At 36.4% G+C, this 17230-nt stretch overlaps 1 protein-coding gene across 1 annotated transcript in view; it reads left to right on the forward strand.

The window, feature by feature from the left end:
- The window catches only part of LOC124176608 (low-density lipoprotein receptor-related protein 4), a 28812-nt gene that overhangs the window by 10240 nt on the left and 1342 nt on the right, over positions 1-17230 (forward strand). Inside the window, exons 2-9 of the mRNA XM_046558133.1 lie at positions 8742-8810; positions 9474-9559; positions 11264-11356; positions 13034-13159; positions 13938-14021; positions 14432-14511; positions 15866-15973; positions 17040-17178. Coding sequence (XP_046414089.1) covers positions 8742-8810; positions 9474-9559; positions 11264-11356; positions 13034-13159; positions 13938-14021; positions 14432-14511; positions 15866-15973; positions 17040-17178 — 785 coding nt within the window. The remainder of the gene's footprint in view (positions 1-8741; positions 8811-9473; positions 9560-11263; positions 11357-13033; positions 13160-13937; positions 14022-14431; positions 14512-15865; positions 15974-17039; positions 17179-17230) is intronic.

The raw sequence follows: 17230 nt of genomic DNA on the forward strand, positions 1-17230 counted from the left end.
CTGTGAAAAATGTGGTAAACTCCTTCAATTTTCACTTTGATAAACTTGAAAACACTTTTCGTTTTGCTAGACTATTCTTACAAATTTACCGGAATAGATTTTTACTATCTCGATATTAGTCATTTCAATATTGCTATTTGTTCAGAAAATCAATATCAAAGTTCTTGCTCATAATTTCAGTGTACCTGATTTTTTTTTTTTTTTCTTTTACAATTCAAGAAAAATCACTGTAGGTTACGGATATAATAATTCGGTGAACACTAAAAATTTGACTATTTCGTAATACAATTACCAAAAAAGTATGAATTTTCAACTGTACAGCCTTTCAAGGAACTAAATTAAACGATTAAACTTGTAATTCCCCGAATAAATGAGAAAAATACAAGAATTCGTAAATGTCAATTGAAGAAGCCCCGTTCCTTCAATTCCCCTTCATTTGTGAATAATTTTTTAACAGCAGAAACGAAGCTTTCGATGTAAATCTCGTCGCAGTCAAATATGGTATCAATGTCTATAAATATTATACGTTGTCGAGACGAAAAAGTCGTAAAACTGGAAGACTCGAGACTTTTTGATGTACGATGTCTCGGGCCGGCGTCAATTCCTGAAAGGTTATCCTGCGGCCGAGGTCAGGGCACGTAATTTCGTACCACAGCTGCAGGTCTCTCTCATTTTACGAGCCATACTTTTAATTACGCTGCACGCACATTACAATGTGCGCGTCATAATACTATTTACACTTTCATAAATATACTAGCAAATCTAATGTAATGTAACGAAAATTCTATTCGTACAAGACAATCTTCCTTAGAGGTGAAAATATTTAGATGTAGATTGACAATATCCGGTCTGCACTGTTGGAAAATTCACGGTGTCGGTAAAAATCTACACCCATTAGTGTAAAATTTCACATCATTGGCGTAAATCGTTCGATACTTGACACCACGTGGTCTTAAAATCATCTCCAAAATCGTGTGGACTTCTATAGAATATTTTCGGTGTTACATTTAACACCCCATTTCTAACAGTGTAATCTGAAACCTAACTTAAAACCTAACCTGAAACCTCACTTGAAACCTAACCTAAAACCTAGTCTGAAACCTAACCTAAAATCTAACCTAAAATCTAACCTGAAACCTCACTTGAAACCTAACCTAGACCCAACCTGAACCTAACCTAAAACGTGGTCTGAAACCTAACCTAAAACCTTGTCTAAAACTTACCCTGAAACCTAACCTAAAACCTAACCTAAGTTAATCTCTAAGCTTTCGCAAAGTTTTTGATCCTGTTCTGACTAGGCTTACAAATATCGTTATATCTTCAAAACTATTGATCTGGTTGTAACGAAATAAAGTCTAAAGCCTGACCAGACATTGGAGCTTTCCACAGAAAAAAAAGATTCAAAATTGGTTCAGCAGTTTTGAAGTTATAAGCGAACACACGTCAGAAAGACCTCGAGTTTTATACACGCAAAGAAGAGAAAATAGATATTGAGAGCAAAAATAAGGCTTTTGTGTGAATTTTGATCACCTTTCTCTCGTAAATATTTTTATATTCTGAAAACCCACTACATGAAACAAATAAAATTAAGCAATAATAAACAATCGAACATCCAAGTCTGTTCAGGTTCATTTCTATTCGCATACTAGAGTCGATGTTTCATTTTTGTACACTATGATTAGCGCAGCTAAAATTGCTGGTGATTTTTCAAACGTTTTTACCCAATTATCTATCTTTCAATTCAGACTTTCCCATTTAGTCCGAATTCCTAAAAGTGGCAAGTATTGTGTCGTATAACAGCGATAAGCATGTGTTTAGTAGGTAATTTTCACTCGTGTACGGTATAATTGTCTACCGTAATTACAGCTGTAATTCTGCATAAGGTGACCTTCATTGAGATGCTAATTTGAGGGAAGTTTGCTCGTGTAATTAGGCAACTTCAGTTCACAGAGCCCGAATGTTCCAAGGGTGAATTCAAAGCACGTGAAGAAGATTAAAGCGGGCATGACGAGGATCTCAAAGCGCATCCGAGCACGGGAAATTAGGCCGATGAAGGATGGTTATACCCGAGTAAAAACTCGCCTTGACGTAGTTCAAACTTTTTTTTCTTCGTTTTCTTAATCTTCTTGCAGCTTCATGTTATACCGTATAAAGACACCGCAATTGGTAGACTAATTAATTGTTTCTGCTTGAAAAAGTGACTTGTACTAATCGCGTATCCCGTACTTGAGATCGATCTCCTTCTCGTGAGAAATTGAACGTCAAGACGATATGTTGCAGTTACCGAATGCATCGAGAGCTGTGTTTGATCAAGTGTCCATGTACGCATCGAACCGATGTAGAAATAATTTATCGAACCCAAGTGCCTCCGATCCTCTTCTCATTATCTCACAACCGCGACAGATATCCAATTAACGCATCCGTGTGATTACAATTTCTTTTTGCACGTATCGATCGTACTTTTGCCAAGTGCTGCGGGATGTTTATACAATACATGCGCTACGATTTTTATTGCTTCTCTTGATACATTTTGCTCAAATTTCTTATCTCTTCCATGCAAAATATTGCGTATATACTACCCTGGATGTTTATCCTTACCAAGTTTACGCCTTTCGTTGTCACGCATCGAAGTGAAAAGTATACGAATAACGTATCCACTCGTTTCGATTGCGTTGTTTATACAAGTATAAACAAAAAGTGATCCGTACTTCCGTCTTATATGCATACGTTCTCCGCGAATGATGACGGAATATTTATTAAGACTTTGACGAGTTCGATTATGTATCATATGAGCGTAAGTTCTTCACAATTCATCACGTTTGGCACCGTCTGCACTTTGCGAATTGTTTTCTTACCTTTGTTAAACTCCGACTGAAGTGCATCATTACACTAGAATAAACCAATTATTCTCCGTGGAGAAGTTATTAATTGAGTTATACCTTTACCTCTTTTACGATAATAAAAAAAAGTGAAATAAAATTTGAAAAACAGTTACGTCGACACCTTTTAGCCACCACCGGAAACGGAGGTTTGAATTACAAAATCCCGCGTACGAGATAGTAATATTAACGCGAAAGTGGTGGAAGCCGGGTTTAATAAACCCCGAACGTAGAAGATCGTTAATCGTGGCCGGAAAGATTTAAGACCATATGCAGCTCGTATCGTCGACGTTTACGTCGCATCTAATTCCATGGGGCATTTATTACACTTAAGGCCGATTAAATGATTAATTTATGATTGGCTCGAGCTGAGAACGATTATATGGCTGTATTTTATTGGGTCTGATTTAATTTCACTTGGCGCAGTGCAGATTTCAAGCCACTCTCCTACAATCGCGGGTGGAAATAACAATTTGTTGAAAATCCTAAATCAGCATTGATCCAAGATTTATAGCCGCTGTTGTTTAATTAAAAAAAGTAATCAAGTAAGTACATCGATTAAATTTTTTTTTTTTTAATCCAACTTATTTTTCCTTGTCTTTGCAAGGTGTATGAAATTTTTTGTACGTATCAAATTTACATCTATTATATCAAATTTTATCTTTGAACCTGTGTCAATTCAGGATTCATTATGTGGATATTATTTGCATTAAAAAAAAAAAAATAGCAACAATACATCCTTACTTAAATTCTACAAATTGACTTATACGTGAATCGAAAAACTTTCCTCAATTCTGTCCGGTTTCAAGTAAAAATTAATTAAATATACATATACATGAAGTTCATGCTAGCCTGCAGCTTATACTGATATGATCTATATACATGTTCGTGATACACGAAATCTCGATATTTTGATTTTTAATTGACAGCTGTCAATTCGCAGAAAGAAATCGTTCAATATTCGGAACCGTCTGCGTGACGTTTGAAGATTTTAAGCCCGCGATACAACTCTCAAGATCGGAATAATGGAAGATGACAGGTATTCGATTTCCCAATTCTGCTATACATGCAATATTTGTGCAATAAATGGAATTTCAGTAGCATTAAGAATTTCGGTTAGATAATTGGGATGTTTTTGTAGATAAAAATTTAGGCATCTATCATTGTAGATATACCTGTGACAGTTACTCGAGTTACGAAATTGTCTGCAATAGTCGGAGAATCAGACTTCCGTGTTGAATTAAAATGATACCACAATATATTTTGGCATCTATGGATGAATCGGATTGATTTGTATTCTGGGAACACGCGAGAATGTTGAAAAAAGGAAATGTTGACATTAAAAAGAAGTTTACTTTGAGTAAGTGGTTACAAAATGCAGAACAAAAATGGAGATGTCTAAAAATGAGCGACAAAAGAACCGTCATCTCAGTCATTCTCAGTTCTATAATGGATGTACTACATCGATATGTAACACATCCCAAAGCGAAGGGGATAATCCCTAAACCAGTCCGGGCCTCTTAATTATCATTGCGATTGATACACTTAAGCCGATATTCATTTATTCGTTTTTTGCACATGTCGATTCTCTGAGATCAAGTCTGTGAACTGGCCGCGATATGAAACTAAAAAATGATGAAAAAAAAAAAAAACAATGCTTAAACAAACGAACAACAGCATTGATGACAATATTATCCATTATACAGTTCATGTTTCTACACAATCAACTTCTTCGAAATTGATAATTTACCGAATTGGCTTTTGTACGTACGTAAGAAGGAATTGTGAATCATCTAACGAAAGGGGCTGGAGAGAAGTCACGTCAGCACGTCAAATGATCACAACAAAAGCTTCGACGAAAATGATGTCAAGATTCGAAGAAAACAAAGAGGCCGACGGGTTTTTTTTTAACATTTAAGACCTCTTTTACGACATTTTGTAGGTTCCGCTTAAGGAATGAAATTAAACCCCGCAGGTAACCAATTAATAACACTTTCCTGCAGGCGAGAGTCAAGCTGGGAAGTGACTGGGACAATAAATTAGACGAATCGTTCCCCTCCAGTAGTTTATGCCTGACCTGAGCTGGGTTGGGCCGGCAGTTTTCCCGGTTCCATTTCGTTGGTTGAGATGGATTAAATTCCATCGGGTGTGGTAATACTGCAAAAGCCAACAAGGATTCGGCCAAAAGTAAGATGTGATTAACATGAAACAGAAACATGTTGAAAGACGAAAAACATGTTGAAAGACGAAAAACATGTTTTTAAAGGATATGGGAATGCAAAAATTTCACCAAGAACTTGCCTTCGCGTAATAGTGATTCACAACCCATGCGGAACATATATTTGTCTTCAACGTACGCACCATGGACACCCATGATGGTTATGCGATACCTCGATTGTACATCCATTTTGTGGAGGATAGAGATGAGGAGAAGTATCTCATATGGAGTTTCAACGGAAAAAGCTTACACCAAAAAGCGACAAATAGTGGTTCACTAAGTCACCAGAATGGCGCTAATAAACAATCAGGGTTCGATCTGATTGGCGCTTTCTTTTAAATGTGGAACTTTAGCTACAGCAACGCCATCTTAATTGTGCTCTATTTCATGGACACTTTCTATAAACGGAGATAGTCATCTTTACCTCTACCCTCCATAATCCATTTCAACCGAAATGAAGTACATTAGAACTCCATTACAGATCCAAATGTTTACGTTATACATCTAGTAGATCTCTTCTCGATATCCAAACAGTTCTCCATAAGAGATCCCATAGATTTTATGGGGAAGAAATTAGTACCTTCATTCGACGTTATTTTGTATCATCTACTACCGTTGATGCAGCATCAGATATATTAAAGAATCATCATGTGCACATTTCGTTCTACCCCAGACAATAAATTCAAGACTACCACCTGGTGGTTGTCTATTATCCATCACCAGCTTTAATCTGACCGTAGATCTTGTGGATGTCTGTAGATGTATATAAGAAATCCACCATAGACATGGATCTTTTATGGATCTGTGAATTCCGTATGAACTTCTGATAGAACTTCTGATGGACTGTTCCATGTGGGACGAGAGAGAAAGAGAAGGAGAAATCATTGTTGGCTGCAAAAACCTGTTCGTGATACCACTTTTTGTGTAAAGTGTTTGTTCACTTCGCGTCCCGCCAAACCGATGAATCGGTTTAATGAGATCTTTTGGAGACTGTTAACTTTGTTGCAATGTACGATGATTTGAAAACTTCGAGGTCTCCTGAAACCACGCAAAATTCTAGGAAGTCATCTTCTGCGACACATAATTGCTTCTTTTGGAACACCTGAAATTGACAACAATCATGGGAGGTTTGTACTGGATTCGTGGATTGAAAAAATTTCTTGTAACTTTAAGTGGATTCGAATAACTTCACACGACTTCAATTCGATTCGACTGCCCTCAGACAGAATCAATGCGCGAGCTCAATTGAGTTCGAACGACTTCGTGTAGGACATGATGAATGAATTCGGTAATTTCGGGTGAGTTTGGAAGACCTCCGATAAATTGAACACGCCACATGAATAAATTATCAGAAACAATTGATGGAGTATTAATTACCTTGAAGCCCCGAGGCGTAAGATAATTCTACGAACTAATTGACCCCTCGAAAGATCAAGGCAAGTGAGATGCCTGCAAAGATAATAACAGTAAAAATTGGAAGGGTAATTACGCAGTCGAATGAACAATATCGTGACTATTTTAAGAAAATCAAACAGTATTAAACCTATTTCGATTGCGTTATACAGGCTCTGTTTCAAGTTATAGAAAACAATTCGATTCAGATTCTGCGGTGTAATTTTTTTTGTTTTCTTTTTTCTGATTAACAAGTAGCCGAGAATACTAGGATGTAAAAGCAGTTCGTCATTTCTCCCGAGGAGTGGAGGCGACAAATTGCCTCATCATTAGCATAACTCGTCGGCAAAAGAGACTCAACAACCGCCAAAAACGAAACTCTTGAATCAATCTCCAGCGTTATGGAACTAAATAAAATTTTGCAAATGGAATAACATCGAGGTGGAAAGATCAGTGTTCGACACAATGCGAAGCTTTCCATTAATGTAACACTTTCACCAGACTCTGAACTCTTGCTGTATGCGGAAAAGTATAAACGGACCTCGGACGATGAGGGAAAAAAATAAAAAAGCGTTTATTATTTGTTCCCTGTCGTGTACGATGAATCGGGATTTTTTTCTTACACACTTTTTCTCGTCTGTCGAAGAACATTTTGCTCGAATGACCAGCGTGCTCCAGGTTCTTGCATAAACAGGCATCGTGCATGAAACGACTGACCATGCAGCATTTAGCGATATGCGACTGCCGATCGATCAATCACTGTTCGTTTATGTCGAACGAAATCACACGGCTTGAAAACAACCCAAGAGCGTGGGTACGTACGTACATGTAATGTAAGACGCGATGAAATCAGTCGACCACAAATCTCAATCGAGTCAAGTAGACGAAAGTTTAAACTGCAGTCAAGAGAGCAGCTTCGCATTATATTAATAGTTGTTAAACAATGAGTATGATATTTCTTGAGTGCTAAACAGTCTTTTGTGCACGGAGAGAATGGAATTCGTGAAACATCGAAATGATTTTGTTGGAGTCCATTCACTTCGATCTGGTATCCCTTACGTGTTCCTAATACGATAACTTCGACTCAGCAATTTCGATTCAGTTGGTTTGTCAAAATGATTTAGTCAAGCGAATTCTTTGATTCGTCAGAAGTCTTTCTTGTCCCGATCGAGTGAAGTATTGATTCGAGTGAACCTTTTGCTGTGTTTCCGAAATTGAGTCCACTGGATATCATTTCATTTGACGTTGTCGCATGTTTGCCGACAGAAACAATTAGGTACTTGAAATAAAATAAGTACATGAATCTAGCCAACAGAAAATTCACATCGATCGAATGCCATACTTTGTTGATGTAACTGGAGCTTGTTTGGCCTAACTGGTTTAATCACTTGCACCAATTTGTTTTCGAGGTAAAGGAAATACCGGTTTTACCTATTAAATATCGAGTAAATTCTACCAAATTTTGAGCCAAGAGAATTGCCAACGAATATGTTTCGAAGAATACGTTTTGTGCGCGTGAATAACTCTAATGTTTAGACAGCCCAAGAGATTTTTGTAACAACAAAGTTCATTACCTGCTTCAACCATTAAACTCTTTACTCAACAAAATATGAATTAGAACAAGCTTAGTTAGTTTTATAGAACAATTCCACATTTTTAAATAAACAATTTTACAAGTTTGAACAAAATATAAAATTATATAAGAATATGCAAAATTGTACCCATCCCCAATTTAAAAATTAACTTGAAAACACATCTAATATTATTTATATGTAGACATATGTGTTATGATATTGGACGGACTGTGAACTGCAGTAAATAATTAATCACTAAACGGCAGTAACCTGCCTCCGATACGCAACTTCGTTATTTATAAACTGCGTCGATAAGATGTCCTGTCATTGTTCGAATTATGACATTTTTTCTGAAATATCAATGCACCCGTTATTTTTCACTGAAAATTCGTAATGCGAATTCCAGAAAATTCTAACGGAAGAATTGGCCAATCTATTTTCATAGCAGTTCTGACGGAGCTCACTAAAAAGCTTGCAATATTTTTTCCCGCTTACGTTAAGAAGATAAGATTTTTGTGTGTAACGGAACATTAATAATCTTTAGGAGTAAAGAAAGAAGATATTAATTCTTTTACCTTATACAAATTTAAACGAAATTCGTCTTACAAATTTTTCTGACAATCTACAGATCTCTAAATTCTTATAAATTATAACATAAATGACAACTTTGCGTTCCAGGCGAAGAGTTTGCTCTAGACAAGCACCGACAATGGTGTCTCATCATCTGCACCGAGGGCGACAAGTAAGGTATGCATTCATTTGCCCGTTTTTACCATAAGAATAGTACGACAAGTGTGATCTCAAATTTTGACGCCTTTGAATCAGTTTTTTTAAGGCTGTCACTTTCACAATCAATCGACAATCATACGAGCTGCAATCGTCAATTTATAGCCCGAGTCACACGCGATAGTTTTTATGAATAGTGAACGGCTTTGCGTGGGAGTTTTGCGGGAGGCGAGTTGTCAATTTTTTCTCCCTAGGGACGAAAGTGATCTCCCAATTCCCAAGGAGCGAAAGCGAATCAATTGTGAATTGCGCAAGCGCGAATCTTTCTTTACAGTACTGAGATCAGCGGGTCGACACAAGTTTCCCTTTCCACTTTCTTATTTGAGAACTTGTGACATTCCATTACCATAGCAACAAAAATAAATTTTGGAAAGGAAATTGACTAGTAAAAATGGTAGTATTGATTATAATAATAACAATCAATGGAAATTCGTTTGCTTTTCTATCTCGAGAGTGCGCTGCGATAAAATTGATGAATAAGGGTCCTCTACTAAAGCATTGTGTGGCAATCCGTTGATTGACAAGCAGATGAAATTGGCTATTTTCATGCCGCTAGACTGATACGTAAGGCCCACTTTTCATTTTTATTATTTACTTTCATTCTCTCCAAATTATGGCCTTTAGACTGCTGTACATGGAACCCCAAAGCAAGTTTTCGTGTTGCCCAGGATGGACTCAAGTGACTCGTCTCAGTTTCGGCTGTAACAAGCGTGAGTAAGCCTCTTATACCTTTCAGTTCCCCGTTCCAGATCTGTTCTGCATCATCCCAAATCCCACATAAAAAGAGTTGTAAAATAAAAAGACGAAGAAATGATCGAATTAATAAACGTGTGGAATACTTTTTTGTACTTTACGGCTTGACAATTAAATCAAGGAGACAACTTGATGCAATTTCAAATTTGTTCTCGAGATATAAAATTACAACTAACAATCATCCTATCTAGATCAATTGTATTTCGTACATTTCTATGTATAATATAAGCCGTGACGTTAAGATAGAAAAAAGTGATTTTCTATTCACAGACTTTTGTTTTACCAAAGAGTTTTGTTCTTCGTGACAGTGTGCAAAAATTTTGAACTCGCGTAACTCTTTCAAACGAAAAATTGCTATTTACGGAGATATTTGAAGACTCTGTGACTTTCGACTGTTGAATAATTGACAATAATCGTTTTCATATATGTTGATTATAATTGTTACTTGACAATTTTATATTTTTGGACAATTGTATCTAGATTTCGATCTCATCTTCCGCATGCTGCGCTATTAGGATAATCCTTTGGGATAGGAACCTCGATCCATTATGCACAACGCCTTTTGCGTGTAGACAGGCGGATGTGCACGCACTTCGTGTCGACTGTTTAATCAGCGACACGCATGCCTGCAACATACCGATGAAGACAACACACGAATGACGGCGTTTCTCGTTCGAGGATACGAATCGGCCGGATCGTCTGGATCAAAAGTTTGGAAAAGAAAAAAGAAACAAACCTTTCACAAATCTCCACCAATGTTATCTACTTCAACTATGTGGCGAACGCGAATAAAAAAACGTCGCAAAATTCTGATAGAAATCAATCCCTGCAAATTCGAATATCACAAGCGAAGATGTCAAGAATATGAAAAAAAAAGTTATTATAATTGGAACCTTCGAATTTATTAGACTCTGGTGTTTACGCGATTCTCATATTTTTGTGCTCATTTTCATCTCCGAGAAAATCTCCACAAAATATTCAAAAAATTATTATAGCCGCGGAAATATAATTCTAGACGAATATCTGTTACACCGTACTCAAAAAAAAAAAACAAAAACATTTTTGATCCACCTTCGTGTCAGCTGTCGGTCAATGTTCTTTTTTTCATCGTGGGGAACAAGATAGACCCGATAACATTAGGATCGAATCAAAAACACCAACATTAAATCATTTTTAAGGATCCAATTACAGAACCTTCTCTCAAATTTATAGAAATTATATAGTTTTGCTTGTTATTTAAATTCGCTTTGATTATATCGGATGCTGTTTCATTCTCTTCGCCATCACTGACGCGAATAACATTGCTGGAAATTTTTTAACGCTTTCTTTTCCCTTTCTAACTTTTGATGAAGACGGTCCGGCCGACTCATCCTTTCGAACGTTTTCCTAACAGGCGTTACAAGAACTTGTGCCAACAGAGAGCCGGTTTCTGCCTCTCTTGATTAGCTAAATATAGCCAATCACACCGTTTGAATTCCACATTAAGTGGACGGTTTTATAAACCAACTTAATTTACCGCAGAAAAGAACATTTCTTACAATTTTCAACAAATCTTAAATCACCTTTTCGTATCAATAGTAACTCAGTTGGTTGAGAAATGCAAAGAAATTCCTCGTGTTTTGTACGTGCATTTTTTTACTCTTCCAATTTTACCTCTACAGTTGCTTGCCCCGCATGTCTGAATGGCGGAAGCTGCGTCGCCTCAGGAAAATGCAGCTGCCCGAAACAATTCACAGGAAAACAATGCGAAATCGGTAAGATATGCTCAACGTTAATTTTTAATATAACTTCTTACCTAAATGACAATCGTAAATCTAGAGATTCAAATTATCAGTATAAATACGCAAAACACTTACGAAAATCCAGGGAAAAATTCAACGGATCAATCAGAATTTTGATTTATTATTTTTACTGTTAATCGATTAATGATGTTATAAACAATACAAATAATGCAACAAAAACGACAAAACATTCGATTCTAAATGGCAAAATTGAGCCGAAATTTGGAAATCTGAAACGAATCACAGAGATTGAAACTTTTTTTTCAACAATTAACTTACAATGCACAATGATTATTTAATGTTCAAAGCCGCGTCATTGCAACACTTTAGTGGTCAGGATCTAGTCCTGCACTTGTGCAAAATTGCAATCGTGAAAAAGGAATAATTGGTTTCTTATTCGCAAGTGAATTATCGGCAATGATAGCGAACGGTTCGGTTAGCAATTAATAAACTTTATCGGCGTGTCCGTCGTAAATAACAAGTCCGCAGAATCGTTATAGGCGCGTAATTAAGTCGGCAGTTCTACACGATGCATTCAGTCTAGCGAATCCTGCAGGACACTCCGCAACTTGAAACATGATTACTTTTCAGTATCTATTCCTTTTCCTGCCTGGCTCGCATCTTGTTAAATTCACTGCCGATTTCGTTATCATATACCGAAGGCCTAATTATCGACTTCAATTTAGATATCGAGAGGTTGTAAAAACGATAAGAGAAAAATAACCAATCGACATGTTTCCGTATTGAAGGCTTGTTTCGTGCCCGAGTGCAGAAAAAAAATTTCTTTTTTTTTTTTTTTATACAAGAAAAATTAAAAACACCATAGAATGTGAAACAGGTGGGTCAACATTTTGTTATGCTTCATTATGTAATGTTTGCATTGCGCGATGTAGTTCTATTCTAATTTCACATTTATGCAATCATTCGAACCAATAAAACGATTAATTCTGATTGATTTTGGTATAATGCCATCAGTTTCTTTGTAAAATTTAATAAAAAAAAACGGTCTTTAATGATTAATAAATTATTGATCAGCTTCGGCATCATATCACTCCAACAATATTCTCAATTACAATAAAATCAATGACAAGTTACATATTCAAATCCTACGAATCTTTTATCGAAGAAAAACAATAAATAAAATAAAATATTCGTTAATCAAATACTCAATCGAATCAAATTGGATTTACAATGAAGTTTAAAAATATGCATTGTATTTTTGTGAATAATAAGCGTAATCTAATCAGTGTCAACGATTCGTGACCAATTGCAAAAAGCCATAAATAATAAATTAAACTATCGTCACCGCGTCTGGAAATCTGTAATTAAAAGAATGAAAAATCGTGCGAAAAATGCAACACGGCGGGAAAAAAACCCGTCGCGTGACTTAATTGCCTTTCTAACGCGCACGTGAATTATTTATACAATAAGTGCGTGGGTGTTACGTTTATTTATTTATGCATGATGTATCTATTTCGCCCCTGCCCACGCGAATCGTGTCAATTAGTTTAAAAGCCGGCGAAAATTTCGCCATAATTTATCTCACTATTTTTCTTCGTTCCTTCGAACCGTTTCCACGATTTTCTACTCGTGACTTGATAATTTTTTTTTTTTTTTTTTCAACGTCTACATTTTCTCTTCTCTTTTCAGACGTGGACGAATGCGTAACCGAAAAACCATGCGCGCAACTCTGCCAAAATACTTTGGGAGGCTACCAGTGTTTCTGCCGAGCCGGTTATCAGCTCCAACCGGATGGACAGTCCTGTCATAAAAATGGTTTGTGCTGGAGTGTTCGATCTATACAGTTATACTGGCATGCTGAGAAAGAATTTCAGGCTAAACGTGATAACGAATTATTCACATCGCCGCACACTCTCGACGTCGCTTACCGAATATGTCGAGTGCAGACGATTGCCGTACTTTATGCAGTAGGGATGAAATCCTTGGCGAAAAATTACTTATTTTGTATCACTTTTAAATTCGTTTATGCGAAACTCCTGTCACAAATTGAGACACTGAAATCAGACACATTGTTCTTCAATTTTTTTGAGATCTAGGTAATTTTTAATGAAATTGAAATTTCACAGCTTTTCACAATGTGACACGCAACGTTTATATTATTCACAAATGCGATTCACCAAAGTTTTACGGATTTAACACATGCAGCGCGCTCGCTCCATTCACCGATTTATATTTAAACGTCCTTTGTAAACCGTTCACGTTTAAATAACACGCTTCTTGCAAAATATATTTCTTTAAATGAAACTTAAATGACGACGTAAAGCGAAAGTGAAGCGAGTTTTTTTCCGGAATGCTTTTTTATTGTCTTTGTTAAATATATATGTTACATCGTTTCACGTTTATTCGCGTATATTGTTGTACTCGGAATGGTTTATCGAACATCTAATATTTTCATCGATCTTTACTCTCCGCAACGAATTATACTTTGCACCGCACGAATACCGTGTGAAATGCATGATTGAAGGGATGAAAATTGAATTTAAGATTAATCAAAAAATGAAAACTACATACGATCGTGATTTATCCTCTGCAGGTAGCGACGACACAGCTTTCGAAGCTCGTGATCTCGAGGCTGACTACAGGCCGACGACGACTAGGACATCGACTATTCCACAAGGTACTTGGAACACCGGAAACTGTTATAGCTTTGACAAAAAAAAACTAGTTACGTCGATATTTAGCATAAACGCGTGTATAACCGACATCTAAAGACTATCCGAACTCCTACGGTACAAATTTAGACAGCTACTTCGGAAGAGGCAAGCATTTATAAGAAAACAAAAATACTCTTCGGCGCGTGCGCGCTTTATATATATAATATATATGTATAAACTATATGGATACGTATATTTCGCCCATGGTTGCAGCATGTGCGTTTGCTCAACGCTTCGGATTTTTTTCTGTATTCTAATTCAATTCTTCTCTTTGCCTCATTCGATGTATTTTATTTTTCTAATCAAGGATTTTCTCTTGCGATTCTTTGAATTTCTTACATTGTTCATCGTTTAATTATTGTCCATTTTATAGACACAGAAAACGAAGTTGGCGACAGGAACTTTGACACAGATTACGAATTCATTTTGAAGCGACTCACCAAACTTGAGAAGGTATAATAATCTATACATTCTTGTTACCAATCGCTAAAAGAACCTTGAATTGCGATTGAAGGTTCTACATTTTTGATTCGGTCTCGATACACGAATAAGTTATTTAGGAGAAAATTTATTTTTTAAACCAACCGAAATAATTAGTGTAAATAGTATAAACACAAATTGACGAATTTCCATTTTTTACTAATCAGCAACCGACGGTATTTACGTCATAGAAGTTAAAAAATCACAATTTTGCAGGACAAATAATTCGATTGTAATTGAGAAGAGATAAATAAAAAATTTTCACAAATCCATTTACAGTGAAGCACGATCTGGAAGTCGTGGGAGATACTTGATTTTAGCAATGCCAAAAACGTACGCTTATGCGGTATTCGATGTGTGTATTTTTGGCTCGATCAATAAAAATAAACCAGACTATTTAAAGTTACTAGCGTATATATATATATATTCGCAAATCCAAACTTAAAATTGCTTCAATGTTTTCTTTCAAGGCTGCAAGAAATAGTTTCGATTTGGACCCTCGAATGTCGATCAGGACGAGAGTTTTAATATTTTTTGTGCATTTTTGCAAGCACATATTCCGGATTTTAGGATAAATAATCTTTGACACTTGTAATATCTTTGTGGCTCAAATAATGATTTTTGTTGCAAAACTAAATGATTGGGAAAGTCATTCAATAATGATTTTACATTCAACCGAATCTTAATAACTGAAAATTTATACCGTGAAAGTCGTCTCATCCCCTATGGTTTACTGATCTTAAGAGGATGATATAGTTAGTCTTTACCGACCGAGTACAAGGTCACTTATTTCCGTTATTATCAGAGCTTACACATCACTAACGTAAATATGCCGCAGGTAAGATAATTTCTCATCCAATGATTAAAAAATGATAAAAAATTTCTTTCATTTTGCATGCATAGCACCAGGAAATGTATTCCCACGAGAAGTGGTAACTCGATCAGAGAAATAAATTTCCGACATTATATTTACGTAGAGCAAACATTTTTGCAGGTATTTATTTTCGGTATTACGTGCAGAGTTGCGCTGACTGCGACATTTTTCGATCAACTATGCGTAGGCTCTGATTTTAGTAAAAAAAAAAGCGTTGATTTACTCGGTCGGTAACAACTGACTATAGCATTCTCCTAAGAAAATAAAGAACAGAAATCCAATAATTTTTTTATTCATTCCAGCATCTCATAATAAACCTTATATCCACCTTGGAACATGTGTTTCACATACGTTACATATTACTTATCCTGACAATTTTATGTGATTCACAATTACCCAGGTGCTGAGAAGGTTTATAATACCCACAATAAATTTTGACACCTTCACATTTAGCTAGTTTCCCGGAGTAAACGGCGAGACGCTGGGGCAACGGACATGAGTGCTAAAATAAATCTTGCTATGGAAAACATCGGGGACGTGAAGAGGGCCGTTGAAAGCGTGGTGAGTAGCGAGTAGATCGTGCTAAGTGCTCCCGGTTTACACTGGGGTCCGACTCATTTTTTTCAGGAGAAAAAAAAATTACAGAAAAAGTTCATCAATTTTTCCACACATCAACGTAATCCTATAATTAACCATTTCGCAGGCACAGTCTCGATGCAAGTGAGACAATTGGACTGATGCAAAATTTGTTAACTGTATTTTTTATTAGAATCGACAATCAATTCTTGATGTACCGAAAACCGCATGCACATATTCGAATTTAAATCATCCGAAGACTCCATTTGGTGGCAGAAAATATGACACGTTGAAAGCGTCATATATAATTATAAAAGTCAAATGTTAATGTATTTTTTCCCCCGCATTAAATTATTGTCGTGAAATAGGTGTACAATTGCTTGCGCGAGGTTAATTGAGCCCTTACAATCGTATAATCCGCATAACACGATCAGCTGATTGATCTTTTCAGCGCCATATTGCTTATTTCTCGGAACGGAACGATGATTACTGACAATTTCGGCGGGTTACAACGAGTTGTAGATAGATTTGCCAAACAGTAGAGGAAATTTTTTTTTTTACGTGAACGGTAAATCCGAAAAACTGGTAACGAAATGAATGAAATGGTTTGTTAAACACAATACGGTCGATGTAATGAACCCAATTCATCTCGTGGTTTATTCTCTCGTTGAGTGAATGATTAACGGTTCCCGTAAATCGATACTAGAGGAATCCAATGAATCGTGTTTGTTACTTTTCGGTAACAAGCTAGTTAACCTCGTTCATGAATTGTTTACTGTATGTAACTGTATACAAGACTAAAACACAGGGCGAGTCGATGGCATGTGTGTACTTGAATTGAAAGCGAATAACTATGAAACCGCGTCGGGTCGGTGAGTGTATTTATATTGAGTGGGAGACACTTGGCTTTGATCCAAGTTTTGAATTAATAGAACATCGCTAATTGTTGGCGTGTAAAATTATTGTTCACGATTTAGAATCCTACGTGAATCCCTGTGATCAGTGAACATTAGAATAATCCTAACGGAGACAACGATGATATTTGTTTCAGCGGCTCATGCAGCAAGAAATATACGAGCTGCGAAACAGGTTGACTAGTTTCGAACGAGAGTCAAGAAAGATAGAACACATCACGAATCGCGTAACAGACCTTGAGTCCAGGTTCAGGATACACTGTGGAGCTTTCGACGGTAATATGAAATTCTGCCAAAAATTTCGATCCCAAACATTGTTGTATTTGGT

Source organism: Neodiprion fabricii, chromosome 2 (assembly GCF_021155785.1).
Source record: "Neodiprion fabricii isolate iyNeoFabr1 chromosome 2, iyNeoFabr1.1, whole genome shotgun sequence".
NCBI classification, from domain to species: domain Eukaryota; kingdom Metazoa; phylum Arthropoda; class Insecta; order Hymenoptera; family Diprionidae; genus Neodiprion; species Neodiprion fabricii.